Below are 26,273 nucleotides of genomic sequence, written 5' to 3'. Positions count from 1 at the left end.
GCGCAGACGAGACGAGCTTGGACAAGATCACCGGCAGCTCTACTCCTGGCTGGCTGACCAGCGACCCTTGGGCGATTAACGAACTTAGTGCCGGCCAAAGGCCGCTCGACCAGCTCTAGCAGAGCAACGACCGCTCTCCATCAGCCGCGGCGGACGCAACGGCCCAAGTTAACGCTTCCTGGTGGCGTCTCAGGGCGCAGCCAGGCTTGGGATCTTCAGATCACTGAACCAGCACGCTACTGTAACCCAGGGGTTTGGGATCGTACAACCGAGGGGACGGCTCATCAGTAATCAAGAAGAGGGGAGCGCCAGCGTCGGGTAACAGCGCCGTGGCTGTGGTCTTGCTGAACTAAGGCGCGGTATGTACGGGACTGTGTAGAAACGAATGGCACCTCGGGTTGAACCATGTACACTGTAGTAGTCGTCGTGAAGCGCAATCTCTCTTGCGCCGATCGTAGTCCTCAATGGGTTCGGCGGGCAGCTGAAATCCATCCCCGCTTCAAAGGTCAGCCCGCCCTCCTGGGGTTCTTCGACGATTAGAAAGAATACCCGGATCGGTCTGGATTCCGGGTCCTGTCGTAAGAAACTGGCCTTCTTCGAGTTTGTTACGAGTAGGGCTTAGTGGGCTGCTGCTTGCATGCAGCAGGTCTGATTCGCGTCTCCTTGTTGGGGGGCTTATACATAGGACTCGAGCGAGGTTACATCGCGGAAGCCAGACTTCGGGCTTCGGTCACGCTGGCGGGAGGCTAAGCCGCACCCTAAAATGGCCCAGACGACCGGTTCTCTAGCCGTTCACCTAGGACATCACATACTTTCTTGACCTGCGCGAGTAATTTCCAAACCGTTTTTTCATACAGCGGTGGCTGCATTGGGTCTGTTTCATAAATCATCCGAAGCACACAATGGACCAACAAGCGGAATTGTTAGCCTGCTCCGTTGAGCAGGGAGCCGGGTTGTTCAGTAACGGGATTGCACGTGTGATTTCTGCAGTACTAATAGCCCGAACAACTATAACTGGCCGGCCGTGCATTCACCTCGCCTACGATTGGCCTGGGAATGGTTAACTAAAGAAAGCTTCTGGTCTTGCATATGCCGTCGATATGAATGTCATAGCGGCAGCTTCCGGGCCTGCAGGCCACGCAGGCATGTTGGACCTCTCCAGGTTTCCTTTCCCAGTCCGTGATTGCCCCCCCTGGCCGATGAGCCATCCAATTTAACCTCATCACATCTACGGTGACACTCGTAACGCCTTGCAGGTCCGTCACAACACCCCTTGTCGGTGCTCGCCAGGCTTTGCTCAAGTCGCATCCAGAGGACGACAGCTTCCGAAGCGAAGGAAGCGAATGTGCCTAAACATATCGACTGCCTCAAGAGTCTTCGCAATACACCCACTGTCACCCAGCCCCATGCAGTCTTTCCTGTTGTAACAGCAGGGACTTGCGAGGACCAAGCAGTCGAGAGCAGACACTGTTACCTACCGCAAGTGTGATTGATGAGCTTCGTCGCAATTATATCATCCCGTGCCTCGCCAAGATCACCAACTTGAGTCAATCAGATCTTCGCCCAATCTTCTAAAGTTTGATTCGCAAGTGGTCCAGTCATAAGCCCTGACAGCACATGATCCCTGAGCCTCCGGGCCCCTGGGACCCACCGTCCCAGCTTGACGGGAAGTACGGGGGCTTCTGGGCCTTGTAATCTGAACAAGGCCGCGCTATCGATCGAGCCTGATGAGAATGGATATGGATCATTTGCTGAGCCGTTACACCTTGAGGACGATTGACGAGCAGGCTTCGTGTTCCGTTTCCGCCTTGCGACTCGTCAATTCTCACAGCCTTTATTTCCAACAGGCGGAAAACCCGGCTTGTGTCTGCCTTGGTTATCATGATTCGAAGTGACATTGACGATACAATACTCCGTTGAGGTCGCATCTCATCTTCATGTCAATTTCGGGTATCGCAACCTGGCCTGGCGAACTACCATCCGGCGGCCGGAATCGTTCGGTAGAAAACCCAGGGGGTTCCACGCTTGCGCGCAGGGCTCTCGATCGTACCTGGATCCTGACCCTGCTAGCTTCTTATCGTCAAATACTCAAGATAGTCTACTCATCTCTCCTACTTCTATTTCCAATCGAGCCAGTGCTCTAGATTTTGTAGGCCTGGTGCAATGCTATAGAGACTTCACATCTTGATTCGTCTCGCTATTCATCTGGCCATTGAACAGGCTCCATCCTGAATCAGATTTCCACTAGAGTTGCACCAATGGACGTGCCGTGGCGGCCCGCCCTGCTAGAGTCGCGCCGGTCTGGAACGGCTTTCATCCAGTGACCAACAAAGGCGCTTACGGGCCTGCTACTGGGAACCGTGACACTCCATTGTCCCTTCAAAGGTCCATGATGCCATGTAGTTTGGTCCTGATCAGAAACTCCATGAGTGATGAGCCAAACAAACGATCCGGTGGCCCCCCTGCTCAGAAGAGTTCATCCCGATGCAACCGTATGTCTTATTTCCGTGAAATCGTCCGAGATCTTGGTGCCCAACAGTCCATAGCAGGAGGCAACAAGAACCGAGCTTGAAATTGTTCAAGTGCCGTCTTTGGCTTCGCCTTGGTGCGCCGTGGGACCAGCGCGGAATAGAGCTACCTATGTGTCTGTGGGAAAGGATTCTGGGGCGAAAGTCGGACCATGTCGATCATGGTGCCACACTGCTGCAACTCCACGACTCGCGCTGCAGACTTCGGGTGCTGCTAAACAGCCTCGAGTGTCACTGCGCTATATGGTCTGCATTAAGCCGCTGTGGACAATTCTCACTCATGCCCGTCATTTATAAAGGTGCGGTACATGCAGCGCGCAGCTGGGGCACATTAGCTTGACGGATATCAAAGCCGGGTTTCGCAGAACATCTCTAGGTTATATTTCCGTAGCCTAGTATAGCTTGGTCAGCGGAAACACAACCGTCTTCTAGATTCCGGTCATTTAGTATTCAAGCCTGGCGCATGCATCATCAAATACTTTCATCGGCACAACCGCTGTCGAAGTGCTGAAGGTTCGGTCCACAAACTAATATGCTCCCTTGTTGCCAAGTGAAATGAGCGCCCGATGCGCAATTTGGATCTGTCGGTTTGTCAAAGCAGCAATACTCTGGAGGAGATATTTCGGCATTTCTTCCACCAATTGATACTAATTTGCAGCTTCAAGAATTGGACAGAGACAAGTCGAGGTGTCACAGTATAGGTGCTCACATCATCCATTCAGCTATAATTCATGGCCAAACTTGATATGCTAGACATTGAGAAGTGTGATTGGACTTGAAACAGAGAAACACCTCGGTTAATATCTGTTGCTACCTTGGACTTACCAGAAACCAAAGAAATAACCCAGTACATACAAGACTAGAAGCCACTTGATCATCCTAATGACTCCCTTCCTCGCCAACTGGGTGGGCGTGAGAGCCTGGCCGTATATGGAGTCATAATCATCGGGTTCATCGTTCATCACGCAATTAAATGGAGGCAGCCGTAGGTCCGACCAAATCCCACCAACAATATACAGGGCACCTATAATGATCATGAAGTAGGTGAAGTCGAACCAAGCAACGTTCTCCATGGTGACGTTCGAAGGATGTCCTGGGGTTGTTGGCGATCCTGCTGCCGCATCTCTTTCCTTTTGCTCTTGCTCTTCCTTCTCTAGCTGAAGGACGTGTTCGTCGACGGTACGCGCTGTCTGCAGGTCCCCGTACAGGTCAGCAAGTACTTCTCTGAATCTACTCACCTCTGGCAAGAGCTTTACGAGAGTTCTCGTGATAAAGTACCACTGCTCGTAGAAATAGCGGCCGTGCCCGCCGTCGACCTCAACTTCCAGAACTCGCCGCAGCAGACGATCCCGCGCGTCTTCGTACGCAAATATGCCCAGCCACGCGTGGGTCATCTCATGACCCAGTGTCAGTACCAGTTGAGGGAGTTCGAATAACGTACCGTCCCTGCGGGCGGAATATACGTCGATGGTGTTGAGATCAGGCCACCATCTGCCATACGTTATGCCCTCGACGGTGGGTTGCTGCGAGAGATACCGCAACGTGATGACCATCTTCTGCGGGTCCGGTCGCCACGGCTGTCCCGGTGCCATGAGAGACGGGTCAGGCTGTGGCACGGTAATGATACCGAAGAAGAACAATCGATCCAGCGCAGCGAGGTATGATGCTAACACTATCGACCTTCTGTTGTACGTCATGGACTCGAAGTTCAGCTTCAAGTCGTCCCTGAGCTTTCTAGTGAAGTTCTCTGTTTCGACCCCGTCAGGAGTGCCTCCTGCTAAGGAGTGATACTTGCTAACATTGAAAACATCCACAGCTTTCAGGTTGTAGCTCTCTTCACCTTTGTACTTCCACCAGTTGCGTCCGGCAAGATGCCAATGGGTATTCCAAAGAGCTCCTCTTGCCTTCAGCTTATCGATAACTTCCTGTTTCTGATGCGACATCGTTCAATAGGGATGAGTTAGAAATGAACCGGGTGGCAAGAACTGTATGTTTGCCAGAGTGATCACTATGTAAGATCGCGAACTGCCGAGCGAAGAACACCCTTGGGCTTGGGCGGACGCATGGCAGCTTTATCTGACGGCTCCTCAACTTCCACCAAAGGCATTGTTCGGGATTCCAATACAATGGGCTTGTAGAGGGTACAAGAGACATTCCATAGCACAATAAGCGTTGTTTCATCAGCACTATTTTCTTTATCGTCGTCGGAGAGACTCTTCCGGCGGCGAAGTACGGATGTAGCAGAGCAGCGTTGGGAGCATGGCGAATATTACTCTGCTGGTCACCCATGATATCGTGTCCACGACTGGCCTGCGCGCTTGAGTATACCGTGTTTACCATGTGCTGGCACCCGAAAGAGAAAGCTTTGCGATCCTCGTTGCGAATTGGGGCATCAGAAGTTGAAGTTGTCAAAACGACGAGCCACCAATATTGTGGCGTTCAAGTAACAGTACGCCTATTGTCGGTGGAGGTAGTGTCTCCAAAGATTTGGCGACGGAGAGACTTCAGCCTTGATATTTCCTGCAATGCCTATTCTATACGGCGAATGAGGACTCTATAGGAGGTGAGCCAATACCGATGTACCTCATAATTGGCTTATCATAATATGCAATATATCGGTCAAGTCTCTCATTCAAGTAATCAATGCATGGTACGCGGTTTGAGACTGGCTGGCTTGTCCGCTTTGTTTCATTTTCTCTTTCTCACCTTGACTGTTACTCGATACCTTCAGCCGGAGAGTTCATGTCTGCGCACTTTACATATATATATATATATATATAAAGACTTGTTGGGTGTACGCCTCTATCACAAGGTTCTAATCTATCCCAGCGTGGACAGGAATAGGTTGTCGCCTTGAAGTCTCCGTAGATCTTGACTACTCTTCCTATTCTTGATATCTCGAATTCATCATGTAAAGTAGACTGGCTTTGTCGGAGTCGCTTTCTATTGCGCCTTCGAACCTCGGCATATCTACTCTTGAGTCAGCTACCCTGTCCGGTGTGCCATTCACACCCTGACAGCCACAGGACTGCTTGCCCCTCGCCAAGCCTTCCCCCAGGCTTCCAGAACAAACCTTATCTACCTGTTTCCAACCACTATCCGCAATGTCAAACCCAAGCGGCCGACGGAAGTTCCGAACCTTAATCCTTCAATTGCCTCAGGATCGCGCTCGAGAGCTGCGGCTGATCGGAAGTAATCCGACCAAGGACGCATGGGGGGATACTTTTAGTCATCCCATCGCTTCCGATTCCTATCGGGTGGTCCGTGGAAGGACATCGATATGATCTCATACAGCTCATATAGCATTAGAGTTGGACATCGCAGCAGCCCTTGATCCGTAGTTGCAAGGATGGCCGAATCTAGACAACGTCCAAAAAAGAACTACCTACCTCATGAGGGGCATGCTCGCCAAAACCCGTTGCTAAGCTCAGGCAGCATGGGTATACACGGTAGTCAGCGTCGTAATGTGCTGTCTGGCTTGCCATGATCAGTCGCACTGAACGAATCCTTAGGCAGGGCTAACGGGACAATGCGCAGAGATCCTACCCATTCAAGTGGTCGGTGGCTCGCGGGGGAGACGCATACCAAAAAAACGTGTGCGCTCGTGCCGCAGCAAGAGAACAAGCTCGCATACGTCGGCTACCGAATCAAGGACGCCTCTTTGTCCACCAGTCAGGGAGCCGCAGCACGCGCTGCGACGCGCCAGCAGCATTGGCTATAGCGAATAGTCTACAGACCGGCTCTGCACTTGTTGGTGATAAGTCGCATTGCATGCAGACGTATTCCAGTCGGTGACTGAACTCTCCCAGTCCGAAGATCACACCGGTCTCAACTCTTTCCTTGCATGAGTAGCTTCGGTTCAGAAGGATGCGATGCATCGGTCGCAGTGTCCAACCACGGTGACATCCGTGTGCGCTCTACAGGCAGACAGCTTATGAAGTCACATAAGAGCCGAGAACTATTCCTAACTTGCGTCTGCGGTATGCTTGTCGGAGATCGAGGATCAAGTCCACCTCGATGGACACAGTATTGACTGGTATACGAGCGACTCTACTTTGGAGCTAGCACACATGGTATCGGTGGCGATTTCAGATCTTGAGTTCCCGCCGCAGCAATGAACTTGTGTTCTATAATAGTAACACCAGGATGTAATAAACTAATATGATAGGGTATATCGGCAAGGTGATATGGGGTGAAACAGAGAGAATCAAGTGCCTGACTCAGGATACAAAGAGTTGACAACCCAGGCAGGATCCAGGGAGGATAGACTGCCCCCCCACGAGATCAGGCGGCTTTGTGAGCCAGCAGAAGATACACCAATTCTCTCAACCATAGCCATATCTCTAGGAGCGCTGACGTAGCCATTGAGCCCATTCCTGTAATGCTTTGCGCATGGTGCGTGGGATTGGTATGGCCGCGAGGTATAACTCAACCACACCCGTGGGGGTTTTGGGTTCAACGCGGTTATCGAGCTATTAAGGCAGTGAACCCCCAAACTATAGCTGGCAGGGTACGAATACGACACAAGCAACAGACGAGGAATGCAGGGGTGGCTAATTGGAGTACGAGTAGAAGGCAAAGGACCATGCAGGATCATCGGTAACCCTTTCTGAGCAATGCATTCCCTCCTTCTTATTAGTTGCTGATCTGATATTACAACTAGGTATGTATCGCAAAGCTTGGCATTATGTTCCAGAAGGTCTCCATTGCATCTTAGCTACATTAACGGATATCGTGCAGCATATGCATTATGTAAACTAGAGATACTATCTCACACCTTCGCGTTGTCAAATCATTGAAATCACTAGGTGACGCACGAGCGACTTGCTTGCTGGTTTGAACCGAAAGACACTGAGGATACTGTGAGATACACTACTGTCACAGCAAGGATCTAGGCAAACACTTTCTTCTAGTTCAAGTATATGCCCTTAGGTAGGAATAGGTAGCATGTGTCTAGCCCGTCGAGATCATGACTACCTGCTATATAGCCGGGGAAGGAGTTCCACCAGGAGCTATTCAGACTTCTCGCGGCGACGTCGAAGTTGACCGTGGGGGCCACTATTAATCCCCTGCCGATAGCCTTACCGTCCTTCCCTCTTGGGTCTCTTCGCCAAAGCAAACCGATAGAGGCAATGCTTGCCTATCTTGTGGTCAACGCATGCCCACAACAGTGTCCGACCGTCGACGGTCCACCACCCCCACCCGCGACGAGGCAAGCCTAAGGCAAGCGGAGCGTTCTAGAGCTGGAATTGGAAGGGGGAAGAGAAGGCGCAAGGTCGCCAGAGAAAGAGCCCCGGCCAAGCCCAAGGGCAGACGATGGCTTCACAGAAGCTGGGGGCCGGAAGAGTGTGAGAGTGGCTCTGCAATGGCTACAAGGGCCACGACCGTGTCGGGACTCGAGCAGTTGGAGGCACGCTATTGAAATGTCGACAGTGGTAACTAGTCTTTTTCGGCAACGGCTCGCCTGGCACGGACCAATCCCCTGAAACGCAAGAGCAGCTGCACGGGCGATCCCCGGACTCAACTCCCGCGTTCCCCTGATTGAGGCACCGAACCCATTGGACCCAGCGTGGGACGCCGCCTGTCCCCGGCATGGTTACGCGATCTCCATCCGTCTCCGCCCCAGTGCGTGCCACAGCAAGAAGCTGATCTCCAACATGGACGCCCCCAGCAGCCTGCGGTCGGTTGGAGACAGCTAAGGGAGACAGCGCAGCATCTCCAATGGTTAGGGCAAGCTGGGGGGGAGGGGCCCATTTTGGAGAGACTAACCAAGGTTGCAATTGGAGCTGTCCCCTGCTGGCTCCTTGGCCCGCGTGGTATTCGCACTCGAGAACCGGAATGCTTCGCATGCAGCTCTCATCATGTGCCGTGGATCGGCAGCCCTTCGAGATGATAGATATCTTACGTCGAAATACAACATCACGGGAGTAGAACGCCGACTAGCGACGCCGGCAGCTGTTGCTTGCGTCGCCAGCAAGGATAGGGATAAGAGTCGTACATAAGTGCTCAAGCGGGGGGCACGCAAGATGACGATTCAAGTCGCCCATGACATGGCATGGCAGAGGTTGCGCACAAGCTCATTGAATATCGGAGGGAGCAAGCCCCAGCCCTAGGGCCGGGCGAGCCAGCCGTGCAATGGGGGCGGTGACGGGAAAGGTGTAGTCAGCTAACTTGGAGAGCTTTTATGCTTTGTGGTATACCAATCGATATAGTCCGACGGATAGTTATGACATCAGCCGCAAAGTATTGACAGCCCAGGTTGCAGCATACCTCGCAAAACCGGGCAATTAAGCGAGCGGGTGCGAGGCCGATTCTTTATTTTTATCCTCTCCATGTAGACAAGCCACGAGCACGACAGCTGTGTGCTGGGTGCCACTGCATACTGGCAGACGGCGGGAGGATACACAGCGCGAGCGAGACGAGACGGAAAGCCCTCTCGTATCAGCTCACTATGCATTCCCGGGGTTACATATCCGGATGGTCGAGCGTGCAGGGCACTTTGTCCAATGGGCCATGGTGGTATAGTTGCGGCCTGGGTCTGGGCCTGGGCCTGGGCATTGACATGCCATTGGCATGCTGGCATGGGCATGGCAAAAATCTGCATTGGCCGAAAGAGGCATCCCAGGTGTGGCTCGGTGAGAATGGGCCCGAGAGTCGTCTCCAAACGGGCGGCAGCAACCAGCCCAGCGGGGGCCTTGGAAGCGGTGCGGGCTACCTACCTCGACAGCCAGCCGCAATGCGATTTTGACTTTGAGCAGAAGCGCCTGGGCAGAGAAAAGAGCGGGGGAGCATCATCCGATTCGATATAAATGCGCGAGCTATTGGCCGTTCGGCGGCCGTCCAAAGCGAGACATGAGAGTTGCTCTGTAGCTTCCAAGGGCTTTGAAGCAATGCCGCGTCGTCGAGGTTCCGCATTACCGGCACGGCGCTGCAGTTCGTTGCCATGTGCAGTAGCACGCAGTTGACTAATACCTAGCCCAGACGCGAAATTGATGCATTGCTGCTCGAGCCTGGAGGGAGCTCTTGCTGCCCAATGAGCTCCACAACCGTGCAACGGTTCCCCGAGGACCAGCCGCCAGAGGAGACAGGGCTATCTAGTTCACAGAGCAGTCTGGACATATCAAACCCCTCCCAGGACAATACCCACGTCGTAATGGGGACGGCCATCTTGAGTCAAGGACCCTGTTTGACACCAGGCAAGGAAACAGCAGGGCTGCAAGGTCCGTCGGCTCGAGCAACCATCCCTAACTATGCATTGTACTTGAGTGCTGTACTCGGTAGCGCTGGCGAATGGTTGTGGTGGCTGGCACGCACTACTATGTATGTATATTCATAAGGGGAACCTTGGCCGTGACGTTTCGGGGCCTGTGGTTGGCAGCTCTCATGGTTGTGGGGGTCGGTGGTGGTGGGGGCGAGGAACCCGTAACTAAACTCCGGTGCCTGTAGGGTTGGGAAAGGGTTGGTGAAGCTTAACAACTCAGGATGTACCGTAGCACCCACTGTGAGCGTGTAGCAGGGCAGCAGACCAGAGTCCCCCTTATGCAGACGTGGAAGTTGGGAGAGAAAAATACTTCGTATGATGGGGTTTACTAAACATGCGGAAGTGGCATCCCTCACTTTTCCCTTGCATGCGCTACACCAAAAGGAGAACAGAAAAAAAAAAGACCATAAACCAGTGAGGGCGGGGAGGGGATATTCTGCCAGAACTAGCCTAACATCCTTCGGTGATACATCTCGGCCACACCAACGATCATCATAAACCGTCCTGTGCTGTCAATGCCAGCAATGCCCGTTCCCGGCGTGGAAGACCGGGATGCCATGCTGGCTTGCACCCTCGAGGACAAAGAAGCTTGAACGAACGCCTTGCGATTCAGACGACGATCTCCAGGAAACCCTAGCCAAAGCATATGATCCGTCACCTCCCATGTGGGGTCGAGAGGGACGGGCCTCACACGAATTTCCGACAGTCAGATAAGATGTCCCAAGGGACTCCGGACTGTAGATCCTCCCCATTGTCATCATCAGTACTACCATGGTATTGCTTGTTGGCGACGGCGGAGTTGGAGAGCCTCACGTAGAAACGATGGGATTGAAACGCAAGATCATGGCACTTGAACGCAGGGCAAATTCTAGAACACATCCGTGTACTGCTGAAACGTATGAATAGTTTGATTCGTCTTGTGAGCCTGAGCTTCTGAGCCCATCTTGAGTACTATCGACTGTAGACATGCCAGCCCCTAAATGCTAATATGCAACAAATCCATGCGCATGCTGTCAAAGACTTCCGGGCTCGAGCGTGCGACGAGATCCAAACAAACCCAAGGTCAATGAGTTACGGGCATCGTTGGGGGAATAAGGGCCACGAGACGGGTGGGAACAAAAGTTTTTTTTTCGCCTGGAGTAACAAGAAACTCCCAATGACTCCGAACGCCTTCATTCTTCCTTGCATCTCTCTGCTCGTTGTCATCGTGGAAAACACCAGTCTCGCCTTGGTAACCAGACCCTACGCCCTAAGATGCCTGCGGTTTTCTCTTTTTCTCGATTGGTACGCCATTCGCCAGACCAAAAAAGCTGGGTCGGGGAGGTATGGAATATGCTGCAACGGGCGTGACGACTTCATCTTTGCGTATACACATGAAAAGAAATTTCGATCAAGATCGGAGGTAGAATGGCCCAGGGGCGCGGCCACCATCGCTGTGGTAGGTCCGGCCCGTGTCGTGAACGTTGAAGTTGGTTCGGCAGACAGCGTCTTTCGAAATGACCTCGTCAGGCTGTCTGGGGCCTTTGGCTCATCCTCGTCTGGATGTGATGGCTAGTGCTGGGACGTGGCGATTATAATATGACACAGCGGCCGCCGCGCTCCTTATGGCCGCCTCTCTTATTCGCTCGACCCCCATGGGTGCCGCCATTTTCCCTTCGGGGACCCGATTGTTGCATCGGCCTTGCCGCAGCCTGGCGCTGTCGGCGCAATATTCTCACGACGTCGTAGAAGGCCTTCTCGACGTTTATGCAATTCTTGGCCGACGCCTCAACGAACTCACAGCCGAGTTCGCGGGCCAGTGCGTGGCCTTCCTGTGTCGACACCTCTCGTTCCGTCACGCGGTCGCTCTTGTTGCCTACGAGCATGATGGGCACGTTGGGCGAGCTGCTCGCGGCAGTTATCGGCGAGCCAGGATACGTCGGCGACGAGTTGACGGACTCCTTGACCCTTTGGATCTGATGATGGAATCTCTTGATGCGGGAGAAGGACGACCGTGATGAGATGCTGTATACAAGCACGAATCCCTCGCCGTCTCTGATCCATTGGTCCCGTAGCGCTGTGTACTCTTCTTGGCCTGCGGTGTCCAGTACCTCCAGCATGCATGCTTGGCCATCGATGACGACTTGTTTCCGATAGGAGTCTTCAATTGTGGGATCGTACTGTTAAGGTTCGGGTCAGCCACTGACGACGGCGCAAGCTGGCAACGGAGAGGGAGAGAGGGCAACTTACTGTCTCGACGAAATGTTGTAAGCACAGTTGAATTGTTAACGCAGTCTTTCCGACACCGCCGTCTCCAAGCACCACCAGCTTGTATAGTACCATCTTGCCCGCCATGATGGAAAGTGGTGTCGACCCAGCAGCTCAGGGTGAGAGACCGGGACCAGAGGATATTGACGAGGACCAGCAGTCGCGGGGTAGGGAAGGGGGACGCGGCGATGAGTTGCGATGCGAGCTTAGCACGTTGGCGGCTGATGATGCAGCGAGGAGAAAGCCCGCGAAGGTAGATGGATACCAATCAATCAGGCGAGCAGGGGGGGAAGGTGGGAGGGAGACGTGGATTGGAGGCAACGGGCGACGGACTTGCGCCGGGTTGGAGGCAGTGACAGCGATTGACAGTCAGCGTTGATGCCGTTGAGTTGACGCTCGGGTAGTGAGGTCCGAGTTCGTCCGTGTGCTTCACGAGCAGGTGACAGTAACCAGCAGAGGATCAATCACTCTCACGTTTGTGCTTGTGCTCCGCGGTTAAGTGCGTGGTGGAGCGCTGCGAGGTGATGCTATGCGCGGCAGAGGCGGTCCGTCTGGCTGATTCGGCCCAGGGCCAGAGGCAGAGAGGCAGTTGGCTGTCACGGGCAGGAACTCTGAGTGTCGAGTGTCGAGTGTCGAATGTCGAGCGTCCGATGTCCAGTGTCCAGTGTCCTGGGGAGGGGAGCGCAGCGCACTGGGATAGGAGGGGTTAGGGGAGGAGGGGGGATGTTGTTCGCAGGCGCTCGAGGAGGAAATCAAGAGCAAAAAGACCCCGGGGGTGGACTTTGTTGGCGGACGGGACGGGAGGAGTGGTGGTGAGGTGAGTGGAAGACGCCAGCTAAGACGTGGTCTGGGACTTTTTGTGAGGAGGAGGGGGGTGGTTGGCCTTTGCCTGGGTCCTGGGTCCTGGGTCTTGGGTCTTGGGTCTTGGGTCCTGGGTGCGCCCGGCTCGCGATTGATTGCTTGGTTGCTCTTTGCTTGCTAAGTTAACTAGGTTGCTTGCCTGGGTCCGGGTTGCTGTGCTTGCCTTGGACTTGGAGAAGAAGAAGAAGGGCCTTGGGCCTTGGCCTGGGTTTCCGGCGGGTAGGGCCAAGCAAAAGTACCTAGCTCATCTACCTAGGGATGTTAGGCGCGACGAAATGGAGCGGGCGAGTGGTGAGTGGTGAGTGGTGAGTGGTGAAGAGAGAGTCCAGTCCAAGTGGGCAATTGGGTCCTCCCCCCAGGATAATCGACCGCCGCGGGAGGGCAGTGGGCAGCGGGCAGTGGGCAGCAAGCAGTTTAGTGGGCAGTACTGGACGCGCGCAGTGGACACAACAAGCGTAGGCGTAGGCGTAGGCGTAGGCGTAGGCGTAGGCGTAGGCGTAGGCGTGGGCGCGGGCGCAGGCGTAGACGTCGGCCCTATGTGTGCGTACCATAGTACAGGCACAGGACTGGAGGCAGTTAGTTAGGTTGGAAGAAGACGCACCAGCCATTGGCGGACTGCCAGCGGGCAGCCAGCCAGACATCCAGGAGCCAGGGAGCGGTGCCAGGAGCAGGGTGCGAGCGCAGGCGGGACGGGGGCCAGGACTGGGACAGGGCCCACGACCGGAGCAGGATGCGATGGACGGATGTGGATGGACGGTCATCGACGGCTAGAGCCCGTGTGTCGAGGTGGAGCGGAGCCATGCCCAGTACTTTACCTTTCCATACCGAGCCTGGCGGGCCCAGCATTGGAAGCCTTCAGCAAATAGGCGTAGCACGCTCTTGGGTCAATCAACGGCCCCAGGTTGGCAGGGCTCAGCACACTGGCACCACCGGCAAACTGCTAGCAGCACCGCCTGCAGCTGGGCTGGGTAGATAGACTATTCTACTGGATTCCGCAGGCCTTGCAGGGTTGGGATGAGGATAGCTACCTAGGTAGCTGGCTGGCTCGCACGATGCTACCGGGGATCGAAACGAAACGAAAGAAAAGGAGGGCTTTACACGCATTGGAAGTACCTCGGGTGAGGCCAGGAGCCGGCTCCGTTCAATATCGACGTGGGAAAGCTCAGGTTGCATCATGGCAGCTGCTGTAATGCATGAACCTTCAACGTTGCTCGGTAGCATATGAAAAAGGATCGCCCTGTCTAGAGAGGTGTGTTGCAGGTACATATGCAATGTGATCCAATATGCCTAGCCGCCCGCCATGGCTACACAAGGTCATCGTCTGCTGTAGATATCAACTCCTCCTCGGTATCTCGCTTGTGACGACCGCGACGGCGCACCAAGAAAATAGGCAAGCCAATGAAAAGGAAAGGGGAAAAGTAAAACAAGAGCAGCCCCATATACTTGCCTAATAAAAAAACAGGTCTTCTGTACTCGATCAATGCAAGCACTTACAACTCGGCGCAGCACATGCCGCTCCATTCATTCCTATCTTGAGGGTACCGGTAACTCGCTCGCAAGTCACAAACTAATGGGCCGGTGCAGATGGCCGGTAGCGCGTAACGCGCGGGCCTGTGAGAGTGCAAGACTGGGAGGGAGGGTTGGGGAAGTGTGCGAACTACACGGTAGTATCCAACGTACGTACAACACGCCCCGACACCTACACCTGGGCAGAATCACCTACAGGTATCTACCACGTATCTTCTGATAGGGTCCAAGCAAGCCAACCTTAATTCCTGCCGCCTCCCCCCGGTGGCTTTCCTGGCTTTTCCCCCGGCCGCGCGATGTGGACTGTCTCCAAGTGTTGCTTGCAATTATGTTAAACAAAGGGAAAAGATTTGACGAGGCAAGAGAGTGCGGAATGATTACTACACCAATTTCAACCTGCATAGCGCAGCAGGATGTCTCGTAGGGACTTTTGGATGGCGCTATCTATCTCATCTGCATATGCATGTCCCACCAGTCTATCGACATGCCATGCAAGCTGGGTCACTGCATATATATACTTTGTTACCTCGGACCTCCTACCGTCTTTGCATACATAAGGCCTCTTAGGTTTCCTGTTCCACAAAGCGCTTATGCCTCTGCGGGAAGATCGTTTCTACCCTCCTCTTTCTCTGCTCCCAACTATACGGCCGTGTCTGTACTTTATCCTCCATGTACCCGGCCTTCTGACGGCGTTGGGCCAGTTTTCAGGAGACGGGGACTTGTCGCCATTTCCACCCTCGAGTTCAAGCGAGTTCTGGCCAGGCGAGGGCATCAAAGTGGCCCCCGGTACCCAGGAGAGTAACCATGTGCCGCGCTTGGTACCTTGATGAACCCCGTTCCAAATGCAACTTGGGCCCGGCAACGAATGCAGCAAAGAAAGGGAACGAAAAGCATGGCGTGGGCGGGGAAGGCTTCCAGAGTCCACTGCCATGCCCACTTTGCACTGCGCCGCTTGATCCCCTCACCCCCTTGTGGCTAAAATTTCGAACACACCCACATAGCATCAGGGGGCAGACTGATTGACGGGCTGCACCTACGGTACGGTAACTACCATCTGTCTTCGCATGTGAGCAGAGCCCAACGACTATGAGCAAGGTAGATCTATAGACTCCACTAGCTTCCGACGTCCTCGATAAGTCCCGAGTCAAGTCAGACCTGCGACGCATAGATGACGTTGCGCGTCACGGTGACAGTCCTGATGGAAGGAAACCAGTGCTTCTACACCAGCGCACTAACTAGTGCTAGAGCGGGAACATAGCGACCCCCCGAGTCACGTAAGCATGCTAGGAAACGTCACAGAAGCCGTGAAGAAGGGGACCTGCCAACGGCGCCCTGCTACCTTGCCTGCCGATCCGTCCTGTGATGACACAGGGCCTCTCCCATTTGGCGGAAAAACGTGTTTGCCTCGCATTCTTTTCCTTGCGGGTTTCGTTGGAGCTTCGCAAGCTTCTCCGCCGGATGATGGCGCTGGTGGTGGTGGCAGGGCTCAGTCGACTCCGACCCGAGGTCATGGGTAGGAGACGTATGCCTGGTAGGGGTAGCATTCGACCTGACGAATCAGCGGCCCCGAAGCGTTCCGACCAGTCGGCGGCGCCATCTCTGTTTGTCCTAGAAAGCGCCCCCGGAAAGCTTTCCCTTAGGCCAGTCGACCCGGAGGAGGGCAAGCATACTTATAAAGCAGCGAACTCCTAGAAACTCCCCCTTGGACAGTCGGCTGTCGCCAGTCCATTTGGTGGCTTCACCAGGGGCGTGGAACCCACGGCAGCTTCCACGTTGCACCCAACCGTCCGGTCGTGGTAGAAATATGTGATGAGCCAAGCCCCCAATGACGCAGCCTCTCTACGGGGGGTGTGCATTTTGCACAGCATTCCTTGGGCCAGCACTGGTTGTATGAACCCTGAATTCGTCAGATCACGTCGTATCATGCTGTGTACGCAAGACCCCGGGCCGCTTCCCGCGGTGAGGGCCGTCTTACATGCATCCATGGGCCATGAACCATTGTTCGTGCCGGATTGGTAATATGTCCGAAAGGGGACGGCTAGGTGTGCACTTTCAGACCGTTCTCGCGAATCACACGCTGGGGCTTACTTCCCACGTTTGGAGGCTCCACGCCCAATTCTTCAGCCATTCGCATCTGCTCACTACTGTGGTATACGATGACGTTCGTCTTGTCTCCATTTACGAGCCCAGCTTGTTACCAGCAAGGCTCGTCTCCTCTCCTCTCTCGTATTTTGCCAAGCCTCTGTGTACCTCCTGCGACGCGACTTTCTGGGTGTGCTGGGATCCTGGAGTGCGAAGTAACCTAGGCCTGACAGCTGCAGCCCGTAATCTTTGAAATATCCTGACAAGCAGCCTTGATTACTCGCGTCACCGCTCATCCAATCTGCCGAAGGAAACTGCCGTGAGTTACATGCATATGTAACCTCCTGAAGTCGATGTCATAATTGTCAATGGTGTGGCCGTTCTGCCCATTAAAGACGTCGGTGAAGACTCTAGCCGACCCGTGTCGGGCCACGCCTGTCTGGACGATTTTCGGCACGTTCTCAACTGCGTCGAATTTCAAGCGCATGTGCTCAGTGACCTATAGAGGAACCCTGACCCCCCCTGGACAATAACAACCGAAGATATGTTCCATACAGGTAGTCCTACCCACACCCAAGGCTCCACCGTCTGCTCTCGTCGTTGGTGTGAGATAATCTTGACCACGTATGAAACAATTCAGCACATTTTGGCAAGTTGTCAGAAAATCACCCATTTAATGAGTGCTATCTGAGATATGAAGACGGTTCCATCATTCCAATGCAGAAAGGAAGGACATTGGCCGTGAGCTTATACAATGTATTATACATAGTAGGCAGTGGGTATATATCTACAACCATTTGTATTCATGAGCGCAATAAGCTGCGCAATATCTAAGTGACAAGACGCTGGGTAGCTAGTATAGACAACATACGTCGCCCGAAACATCAAGTGAGAGACTTGTTGCTGGTCTTCTCAACTGTTATGGGGTACTTATCCAAACTTTCAAACCATTGAATTGCACTCCCAATCTGATCGGCACTGATAAGTATGTATTGGGTAGATTTGCCCCTCGGGAGAAGTTGGAAAGCTTTTTCTTTTACTTACCAGAAAAGCCCACGAACCAATGAACGTAGCTAATGACGATGCATAAGCAGCCGACTCGTTCTCGCTCGCGAAGCCGAGTGCACCACATATGGTAAACCCCAGGGCCCCGACAAGGTTCCAAAACCCTAGGTGCCAACCTAACACATCCTGAGCAGGCTTGTACCATTTAGTCTGTGTTTCCAGCATGAAAAGCCAGCTTGAGATGATGAACCCTGTACCGCCCACAACCTATACAGAGTCAGCGACGGCGAAGATAACTAGTGTCCAGAGGCGACGACTAACTTGAGGCAGCCAGAATATTCCATTGGCGACTGGAACAGACAAGCTATCGTAGATAGGCATCAGGCCGGTGAAGCCAGATATCCAGAACACAGTGGCGCCGATCAACTGAAAGAAGCATGCAAGGAAGCCGATCTCGTGGAAGTAATGCGTCTTCAACTCCGACCATGAAGGCCACCACTGCCAAGTTCTTCCCGTCCGTTCTTTCGAACCCTGAGTCGCGAGCAGGGAACGCCGCTGTGGATGATGGTGTAAGCATTCCTCGGGGTCAGGCCGGAGCACCAGGCTGTGGCTCTCCAGGGCGTCTTCGAGCGCCCAGCCGAAGCATTGGGTCCGATTCTCGTTGACGGCCTCCAGCATGAGCAGCACGGAGCCGATCTCGAAGACCGTTGCGCCAATGAAGGCAGTGATGCCGCCTCCCACCTCGACCTCGCCGCTGAACTCGGTCCAGGGATCCTGAGCCGGAAGCCACACGAAGAACCCATTGATGACCCATATCACGGAGCCTGCCACGATGCGTCAATGCAACAACTCCTATTATCCCCCATGCACATAGAGTAAACTCACCAATGGTGAATAATATCGCGACGTCGTAGCTCACGTCCCACACCGGGTATCGGAAGGCCATCTTGGCAATCCCCTGCATGCTCTGGCTCAGCGAGTTCGTCGCATTGGGATGTGACACGCCATGCTTTGCTGCGGTCTCCTGGGAGACGATCACGGCGTGCCGGCCCTTTCGGTTGTCCCGGGACCGCCAGAGGTGGTAGACGCCCGGGTCGGCCGCGCCCCGAGATGCCAAGCCGGCGGCGCCCGGTGGCGACGGTGCCGTCGGGCTGCTCCTCCTCTCTGGAGCCACGAGAGCGTTGGTTGGATTAAGTGAGCGGACGGGTCCCCTGATGCGCTGCGCCGCTGTCGGGTGCCGCTTGGCATTCAGTCGCGGCATCGTGCCCGGACTCATGCCCGTTGGTTGGTTGATGACGTCAAATGCGGTTTCACGACAAGGGACCACACGTGTGGACGCCTTTGCAGGATGATATTCTTTGGCTTTCATACGCGGTCTGGGGAGGGGGGCTTGAAGAAAATCATGACAAGTAAGCGTGACAGCGCGTCTTTCCAAGTGCTACGATGAGTCGGCCAGCAAGTTGGAGTCCCATGCTCGTCAGGGGTCTCGTGTTTCCAGGTTTCCGTGTTTCCGCGTCTTCAATCCCGAGAACAGGCAGCTCGGTCCGCTACTTCGCAACTATGAAATTGCGAGCGTCCCGTGAGATTGATCAGCATTATTGATAATTCTAGGGCAAGCGTCGTATCACTGCATTATCATTATAGTCATACGTGACCCGAGTTGATTACCAGAGATCATTTGGCCGCGAAACTCTGGACATAAGCCGGCAGCGGACGATCTTGACTTCCAAGTGCTTTTCGATCTGTTGATGCTATGAAGAAAATCTGAGCTCACTTTGTGCGACATGACTTTGCATTCGACATGACCAAGACGCAGTATGATGGTGACACAGGAGACATGTATATAGCGTCCTAACCCCGCATCACTTCCGAGGTTATGATGCGATTCACTCATGACAGGGCGTGAACGACATGAACTGTGCCACAATGGGGAACCAACTTCCAGTTTGTGATGTTATTCTTCTATTTTAAAAATGAAGCCTAATTTTCTTTTTCTACAATTAGATACGACAGCGACTCTTTAATACACAATCTTGCAACTCTCAACTTGGCCCAAGCCAGTAACTCCCTCAAACGTCGATCTACGAAAGCGGTGCCAAACGCTTTAGCCATTGAGCCAGGGTCAGGATGTCCACAGCCGAAGCATCTATCCCGCCTTCATTGATAAACGTCAAGGCGTTGCTCTTCGATGTCTTTGGCACCGTAGTCAACTGGCGCTCGACGGTCCACGCAGAGCTCGTCAAGCGAGCACGCGAGAAGCTCTCGTCGCCCGGCAGTCTCCCGGAACCACTACGTGCCCGCCTGCAGAAGATCACCGACGACGACGACTGGGCGAGGTTCGCGCAGGAATGGCGGAATAGCTACGGCAAGTTCACGCGGACCTTCGTGCCCGGGCAGACGCCCTGGAAGGACATTGATACGCACCACCACGATAGTCTACTGGAGCTGCTGGAGGCCTGGAGTATCCGTGCCGCGTACACAGAGACCGAGGTACGGAGTCTCAGTCTGATCTGGCATTACCTGGCGCCGTGGCCGGACTCGTCTGCGGGCCTCGCCAAGCTGGGCACCGCGTACACGACAGCGACCCTGTCGAACGGCAACCAGGCGCTGCTGCGAGACCTTGACGAGACCGGGCAGCTCGGGTTCCAACACCTGATATCGTCGGCAGACTTCGGCGCGTACAAGCCGCATCCGAAGACGTATCTCGGGGCAGCGGCAAAGCTGGGTCTCAGGCCTGATGAGTGCGCGCTCGTGGCTGCGCACCTGGGCGATCTCCAGGCGGCAAAGAGCCATGGGTTCGGGGCTATCTATGTCGAGCGGTCGCGGGAGGAGGCCTTCTCGCCGCAAGAGGTGGAGGAGGCAAGAGGCTGGGTGGACTTGTGGGTTGCGGAGGGTGAAGGTGGCTTTGTTGAGGTGGCGCGGCGACTTGGGATATCCAATTGACATAGTTTCATAGTTGATCGATATTCGATCGGATGTAGAACTTCCATCATCTCCTGCAACGAGACTGACTATCTCTAACCTACCATGCCATCAATGATGATTGCCTAGCATCAGAGACGTGCAGGGTTCGGCTTACCCGAAGGATTGTATCAGTACAAGGCCACATCAATTTGATCTCGTTCAAGACACCAAGCCTTTGACCTTGACCTGGTGTTTGATTTCAGTCGTCAAGCACTTGCAAGTCGATGTGGTGGCAGTTCGTGACAATGGCTGATTTCGCGGAGCGTTCATACGTCTCATATCACGGTATACACTTATGAGATCTCGGCACTAAGCGCATGTAATGCGGAGTTCTGCTTGCTATAGTAGATGCTGACACTTGGTGTCGGATATGGATTTTTTCCATTATTTAAGAGAAAGACAAGTGCCAGTAAGCAGCCTCATGAGGTATGAATCAATACCTCAACCAAGAGAACTTATAAGCCAACGCTGATTTTGCTTAATTTGCCGTTGACTTTCTCAATATCACACTCATTTTTCTTGCCCCTCAAGCCTGTAGTTTTACCATTGAAGCAACAGTTCTCGTACCATCTCATCTTTTCCCACTGTTCGGCACTGGAGTTGTTGGATTTATGGGCCTTGAGCAGCGTGTTCCAGCCCTCCTCACTGCCAGCGTCTTCACCGGCAACGTGGCCACCGCCGGCCTGGCAAGTGAACCTGCCCGACGGCGCGGCTCGCCCACCATCTCGATGTGGTGATCCCAGTGGTCTCCGAAGTCGTATAGATAGATGATGGGGCACGTTGTCCACTTGTTCTCGGAGAATAGTTTCCGCAGCTTCGCTTTGTTGGTCCGCAACTCCGGTGTCTTAGAGTGCACCCGCATACTGTTGTTCGTCGAGTCCGAGGCCCCCAACCCACGCGCGGGTCCCGGCAGCCCGCCTGCCACGGCACGATCCGTAGGTGGTTGGAATATCTCATGAACAATGGCCCCGGGGGACGTTAGTACGGAGTACGTACATATATATGGACCAGCCCCAGCTGGTGCAGTTGCAGGGCTAGGCAGCTGCCACTCCACCTCGAGCCAGCACAGTCCATCCTGGTCCCTCCATGCGGGTCCGCGACCTAACGTAAGTCATGGCGTATCGAAGCTGCCTTTTCCAACCAGGCGGCAATCGCAGTGATCTCAAAAGTCGTGTTATAACCAACCTTCCGGCCGGAAGGGATATCGAAAGGCTAACTTGGACAACGCCTCTCGACAGTCTTTGATGTCACTCAACCCACGAATTGCATGACACCGATTTTCCACCAAAAATATCGCAGAGCGTTGCTTCACCTCACCATGGTTTTTCTCCAAATTATTTCAGACCTGCACCTGGAAGCACCCAAGGCATACGACGTCTTTCAGATTGCACCCAAGGCGCCATATTTAGCTCTTTTAGGTGATATCGGCTGTCTCACTCGGGATTTCGACGACTACACCAACTTCCTCCTTGTCCAACTAGGCCAGTTCAAGACAGTGTTCCTCCTTCTTGGCAACCACGAGCCATATCACTCGAGCTGGTCAACAGTAAACGAATCAATGGCCAGGTTCCAGGAGAACGTCAAAGCGAGACGGGAGACCGGTGAAACTCTCGGTGAATTTGTCTTGCTTGACCGAACAAGATTTGATATTGATGTGGGAGATGATCAAGTGACAATACTGGGGTGTACGTTATTTTCCAACATACCCCCTGAGTCGCACGATCATGTAAGTCTCCGGTTAAACGACTTCTATTACATTGAAAAATGGGAGGTCGAGAAGCATAACGAGGAACACCAGCGTGATGTGCAATGGTTGAGTTCACAGTTAGAAGAGCTCAGAGGATCTGCAAGGAAGGTTGTCGTGCTTACACACTACAGCCCGACTACCGACAGTCGGGCGAAAGATCCTCGGCACAGTAAAAGCCCGATCGAAGCCGCGTTTGCGACGGATCTGCACGACTCTCCAATGTGGCAAAACGAAACAGTCAAGTTATGGGCTTTTGGTCACACGCATTACAACTGCGACTTCGAGGACGACCTGGGAAAGCGACTGTACACAAACCAGCGAGGCTATTATTTCAGTCAGGCTGCTGGCTTTGATGCCACTAGGGTGATCCAGGTCTAGAGGGTCACCAAGCAGTTTAGGACCGAGCTGTAATCTCGGGCATGTGAGCTACGCTGTTTGAAAGCCGGGCTTCGTAGAACATAGAATAATAAATGGGTTTTCAGTAGGGCAGTTGCGGATAGCGACTTAGAAGGTCCGGAGTGTTTGTGTGCTCGGAAAACTACATTGCTTTCCATAATCACTCTGGGTCGAGTTTCAGTGTCATGGTGTGTTGCCATTCAAGTAGCCAACTGCGTAAGGCTTCAGGCCTTGGGTTGACTTCCAAAAGACCACCGGGCCAGTGGTCTACGGGTTGAGCAGAAATTCTCACGACTCGATAATCCAACAGCGACCAGAGACACGTAGAGAAGTTCGAGATGTCTTGATACGGCATCTGAAGAAGAAATATCGTAGATCTGAAGAATCTGCCTGAGCGCACTGTAGCGACAATAATCAGCTGGAATGGAAACCGCTGATGCCCTTGCCATTTGTACGACGTTTGATGTCTCAAATGTAAGCGTATAATTGGCCTGAGGGCTGTCCTTCTTAGATCCATACCTACCACCTACCACGACGCTATAAGTGCTCGAGTTGTGCATCTTCGGCTGTGCCAACGTACTGAAGCACCCATTCGTAGCATTTGTGCTAAAAGAAGTCGACGATACTTATGACCCTTAAAGTCCATAGATATTTTTCAGGTGCCCAAGAGCTGTTGTTGGCAGACTACGAAAATGTTCGAGTGTCCTATGCTTCATCTTAAAACCCTAGTCAACAGGAAGAACGTGGACCAGAGAGAAGAGGAGGTGACAAGAGAACCGTCATTGCCACTGATGTAGGATAAGCGAGAATCGCGATATCGCACGCAAGCTCACTATATCAACTGCAGAAAGGACAATAATCCCGATAGTTTCCAATCTCGGCGTACTAATAAGCGATTTATCTGAGTTGGTAGCGCCGACCCGGAACCGATCCGTACCCCGCTCAGGAAGACTTCTGAGTAGACTGCAATCATGAGATCGGACAGTCTGTTATGCATGACCCAGACCCGGAATCAGTTTCTATTGTACTACACACTCGAGGTAGACTCCCGTGGGTTATTCAGCCAGCTGAGCAGAGTAGAATAATACTGCAAACTGATTTACGAGTATGTACTCCGTGCTTCACCAATGAGTACAGCTGCAGCGAAAGATATTTCACACGTACACAGTCAAAGCTTTCACTTTCAGCATCAGACAAGTACATGTTCATAGAGCTTTACAATCTTAGTAATGTGAGGGTGAGCTACGAGGACAACCTCGACCTGCACGTGTAAGTAAAATCGGCGTTAACATCCCTTACCTGAGCAAGCCTTGAAGTGTACTTTTGAAGTTCCAGAACTTAGATTGCTTCTGTTTTTACAGTCTTGAGACCAATTATAAGGGATAATGCCTGTTGAAGAGGACAAAATAAGAATGATTTAAGCCCTACCCTCTCATGTGCAAGATGAATAACCAACTGCCTAGGTACGGACCGTCCTTGGGAGCGAGTCGGAAATAGTATCCACCTCCGGGTCGGACATTCTCAACGCTAACCGGGTGCTGGCACCAGACCCTGGACCACGGGTGGCAGACCCAATCAGAGTTGCATGTGGACATGCCGATGCCTGTCTTACATGAGAGTTTGGAGAGCACGACACGGCCCCGGCCATACTCCAGAAGCCGAGGAGCGAATGGAATAATAGGCATATGTGACCTCCTGCACGAAAGCAATGAGCTCGCTGCCAATGCAGAAAAGCACTCAAGTGTTTCTTAATCTCTATTGTTATGTTTGAGCTGTCTCGCTCATAACACCATGCGTCACATTGCCGATGATTTGCAGTCGAAAGCCCACTACTTCAACCGTCAGCTAGTTCTATGCTGTAGTCTCATCGCCTTGTCTACCTTCAACTATGGATTTGACAACCAAGCTTTCGCCACCACCCAGGCCATGGACGCCTTTACGAAGCAGTTCGGAGATTACAATGGATCAACTGGCAAGTATGGGCTACCAACCTCGTGGCTGTCGCTTTTCAACTCGCTCAATTACATCGGGTTCGCTGCCGGTACGTAATGACTGCTACTAAACCTCCTTACAACTTTGGGCTGTGATGAGATAGAGCAGAAGTCGGCGAGTGTGCACGTGTTGACTGATCCGACTCCCTAGGTGTACTTACTGGTTCCTGGATATCTGGCCATTACGGACGCCGAATGTGTATGTTCGTCATGTCCATCTATGCCCTTGCCACAGCCACAATCGCCGTGACGTCGCACAGTAAGGAACAGATCATGGCCGCTCGCATACTTAACTACGTGTACGTCGGAATGGAGCTTGCTGTCGTGCCCGCCTTCCAGTCCGAGATTGTTCCAGCGCCGGTCCGTGGCCTTATCGTTGGGACTTATCAGCTCTCCTTGATAATTGGTGGCCTCGTCATCAACTGCATCTGTCTGGGCACTGCACATCTGCCTGATAACCGAGCCTGGCGGATCCCGATCGGCCTCTTCTATATTGTCCCGACAGTCATTGCATCCCTCGTGTGGTTGATTCCAGAGTCTCCTCGCTGGCTGTTGTCCCAGGGACGCGTCGATGAGGCCCGGGCAAACCTGTTGCGGCTTCGGTCTGGTGCATTCTCAGAGGATGAGATGGAGGCCGAGCTCCGCGAGACACAGTATCAACTCGAAATTGAGAAAGAGAAGGGAAAGTTCTGGGAGATCTTCCGGCCTAGGAACCTCAAGCGGACGGCCTTAGTTGTGGGTATCAACATATTTCAGCAAGCCACTGGCCAACAATTCGCCAGCCAGTACGGCACTGTATATGCCAAAAGTCTAGGGACCGTCAATCCGTTTGTGTTTACCGCCATCGTCGCAGTCATCAACACCTTGGCTACTGGTGTTTCGCTGTTGATCAACGACAAGGTGGGCCGTCGCGGGCCGCTCTTGCTGAGCGCATCAATCATGTGTGCCAGTCTCATTGCCATGGGAGGCCTTGGCACGCCAGCCGTCTTGACAACCAGTCTCAAGATCGGAATTGTCAGTATGCTGAGCCTTATGGCTTGCGGCTTCAGTATCGGCCTCGCTCCACTGACATATGTTGTGGCGACCGAACTGCCCGCCCTGCGCCTCCGAGATGCCACTCTGAGGCTGGGCTTCTTTGTCAATGTATTGTTCAAGTAAGTGAATTGAATGTAACTGGTTCACCAAAGGCCAAGAGCAGACTTTATCTAACGACGACCTCAGCTTCCTGTCCAACTTCTCGCTGCCGTATCTCCTATATGAACCTTACGCCAACCTTGGGTCTAAGACCGGGTTCGTCTTCGGCTCGATAGCAGCTCTTGCCGTCGTTTTTATTTTCTTCTGCGTCCCAGAATGCAAGGGGAAATCCTTGGAGCAAATTGATCGCATGTTCCTAGAAAAGGTACCGCTACGCAAGTTTGGCACTTTCGACGCCAGCAACCTCATGCCTGTGGGGTCGAAGCTAGAAGAGTCGAGAGCCGCGGACCTGGAGGAAGTAGAAGTGCCTCATCAAAAGCACTAGATCGAGCTGGAGGTGTAATGTATCAGGATATAGACCACCATATTCAGTCTAGACCTTGGGGCAAGCTTGTTATGGGTCATTGTTTCCCGCTTATTGAGTGATTTTGGCAAGCCGAGGGGTTATCGATGAGTCGCAATAAAAATCA

At 53.4% G+C, this 26,273-nt stretch overlaps 7 protein-coding genes across 7 annotated transcripts; 3 read left to right on the top strand and 4 right to left on the bottom strand.

Moving 5' to 3' along the window:
- Window positions 1-3,349: 3,349 nt before the first annotated feature.
- On the bottom strand, window positions 3,350-4,471 carry JN550_001707 (uncharacterized protein; the record flags this gene model as incomplete). Its single annotated transcript, XM_049312921.1, has 1 exon — window positions 3,350-4,471. The coding sequence occupies one exon, from the start codon at window positions 4,469-4,471 to the stop codon at window positions 3,350-3,352; it is 1,122 nt and encodes a 373-aa protein (XP_049176558.1).
- A 6,889-nt stretch (window positions 4,472-11,360) lies between these two features.
- Window positions 11,361-12,123, bottom strand: JN550_001706 (uncharacterized protein; the record flags this gene model as incomplete). Its single annotated transcript, XM_049312920.1, has 2 exons — window positions 11,361-11,948; window positions 12,019-12,123. The coding sequence occupies 2 exons, from the start codon at window positions 12,121-12,123 to the stop codon at window positions 11,361-11,363; spliced, it is 693 nt and encodes a 230-aa protein (XP_049176557.1).
- Window positions 12,124-13,473: 1,350 nt separating this feature from the next.
- JN550_001705 (uncharacterized protein) lies at window positions 13,474-13,743 on the bottom strand (the record flags this gene model as incomplete). Its single annotated transcript, XM_049312919.1, has 1 exon — window positions 13,474-13,743. One exon carries the CDS (start codon window positions 13,741-13,743, stop codon window positions 13,474-13,476), a length of 270 nt encoding a protein of 89 aa, XP_049176556.1.
- Window positions 13,744-17,390: 3,647 nt separating this feature from the next.
- On the bottom strand, window positions 17,391-18,772 carry JN550_001704 (uncharacterized protein; the record flags this gene model as incomplete). The annotated part of the gene is made up of 4 exons (XM_049312918.1): window positions 17,391-17,474; window positions 17,551-17,778; window positions 17,833-18,335; window positions 18,397-18,772. The coding sequence occupies 4 exons, from the start codon at window positions 18,770-18,772 to the stop codon at window positions 17,391-17,393; spliced, it is 1,191 nt and encodes a 396-aa protein (XP_049176555.1).
- An 866-nt stretch (window positions 18,773-19,638) lies between these two features.
- Window positions 19,639-20,454, top strand: JN550_001703 (uncharacterized protein; the record flags this gene model as incomplete). The annotated part of the gene is made up of 1 exon (XM_049312917.1): window positions 19,639-20,454. One exon carries the CDS (start codon window positions 19,639-19,641, stop codon window positions 20,452-20,454), a length of 816 nt encoding a protein of 271 aa, XP_049176554.1.
- A 1,339-nt stretch (window positions 20,455-21,793) lies between these two features.
- Window positions 21,794-22,600, top strand: JN550_001702 (uncharacterized protein; the record flags this gene model as incomplete). The annotated part of the gene is made up of 1 exon (XM_049312916.1): window positions 21,794-22,600. The coding sequence occupies one exon, from the start codon at window positions 21,794-21,796 to the stop codon at window positions 22,598-22,600; it is 807 nt and encodes a 268-aa protein (XP_049176553.1).
- Window positions 22,601-24,409: 1,809 nt separating this feature from the next.
- On the top strand, window positions 24,410-26,128 carry JN550_001701 (uncharacterized protein; the record flags this gene model as incomplete). The annotated part of the gene is made up of 3 exons (XM_049312914.1): window positions 24,410-24,659; window positions 24,761-25,763; window positions 25,831-26,128. 3 exons carry the CDS (start codon window positions 24,410-24,412, stop codon window positions 26,126-26,128), a joined length of 1,551 nt encoding a protein of 516 aa, XP_049176552.1.
- Window positions 26,129-26,273: the final 145 nt, after the last annotated feature.

Source organism: Neoarthrinium moseri (genome assembly GCF_022829205.1).
Source record: "Neoarthrinium moseri strain CBS 164.80 chromosome Unknown scaffold3_Wmoseri_CBS_16480, whole genome shotgun sequence".
Taxonomy (NCBI): domain Eukaryota; kingdom Fungi; phylum Ascomycota; class Sordariomycetes; order Amphisphaeriales; family Apiosporaceae; genus Neoarthrinium; species Neoarthrinium moseri.
Note: the sequence above shows the minus strand (reverse complement) of the source record. Positions and strands in the feature narration are given on the sequence as shown.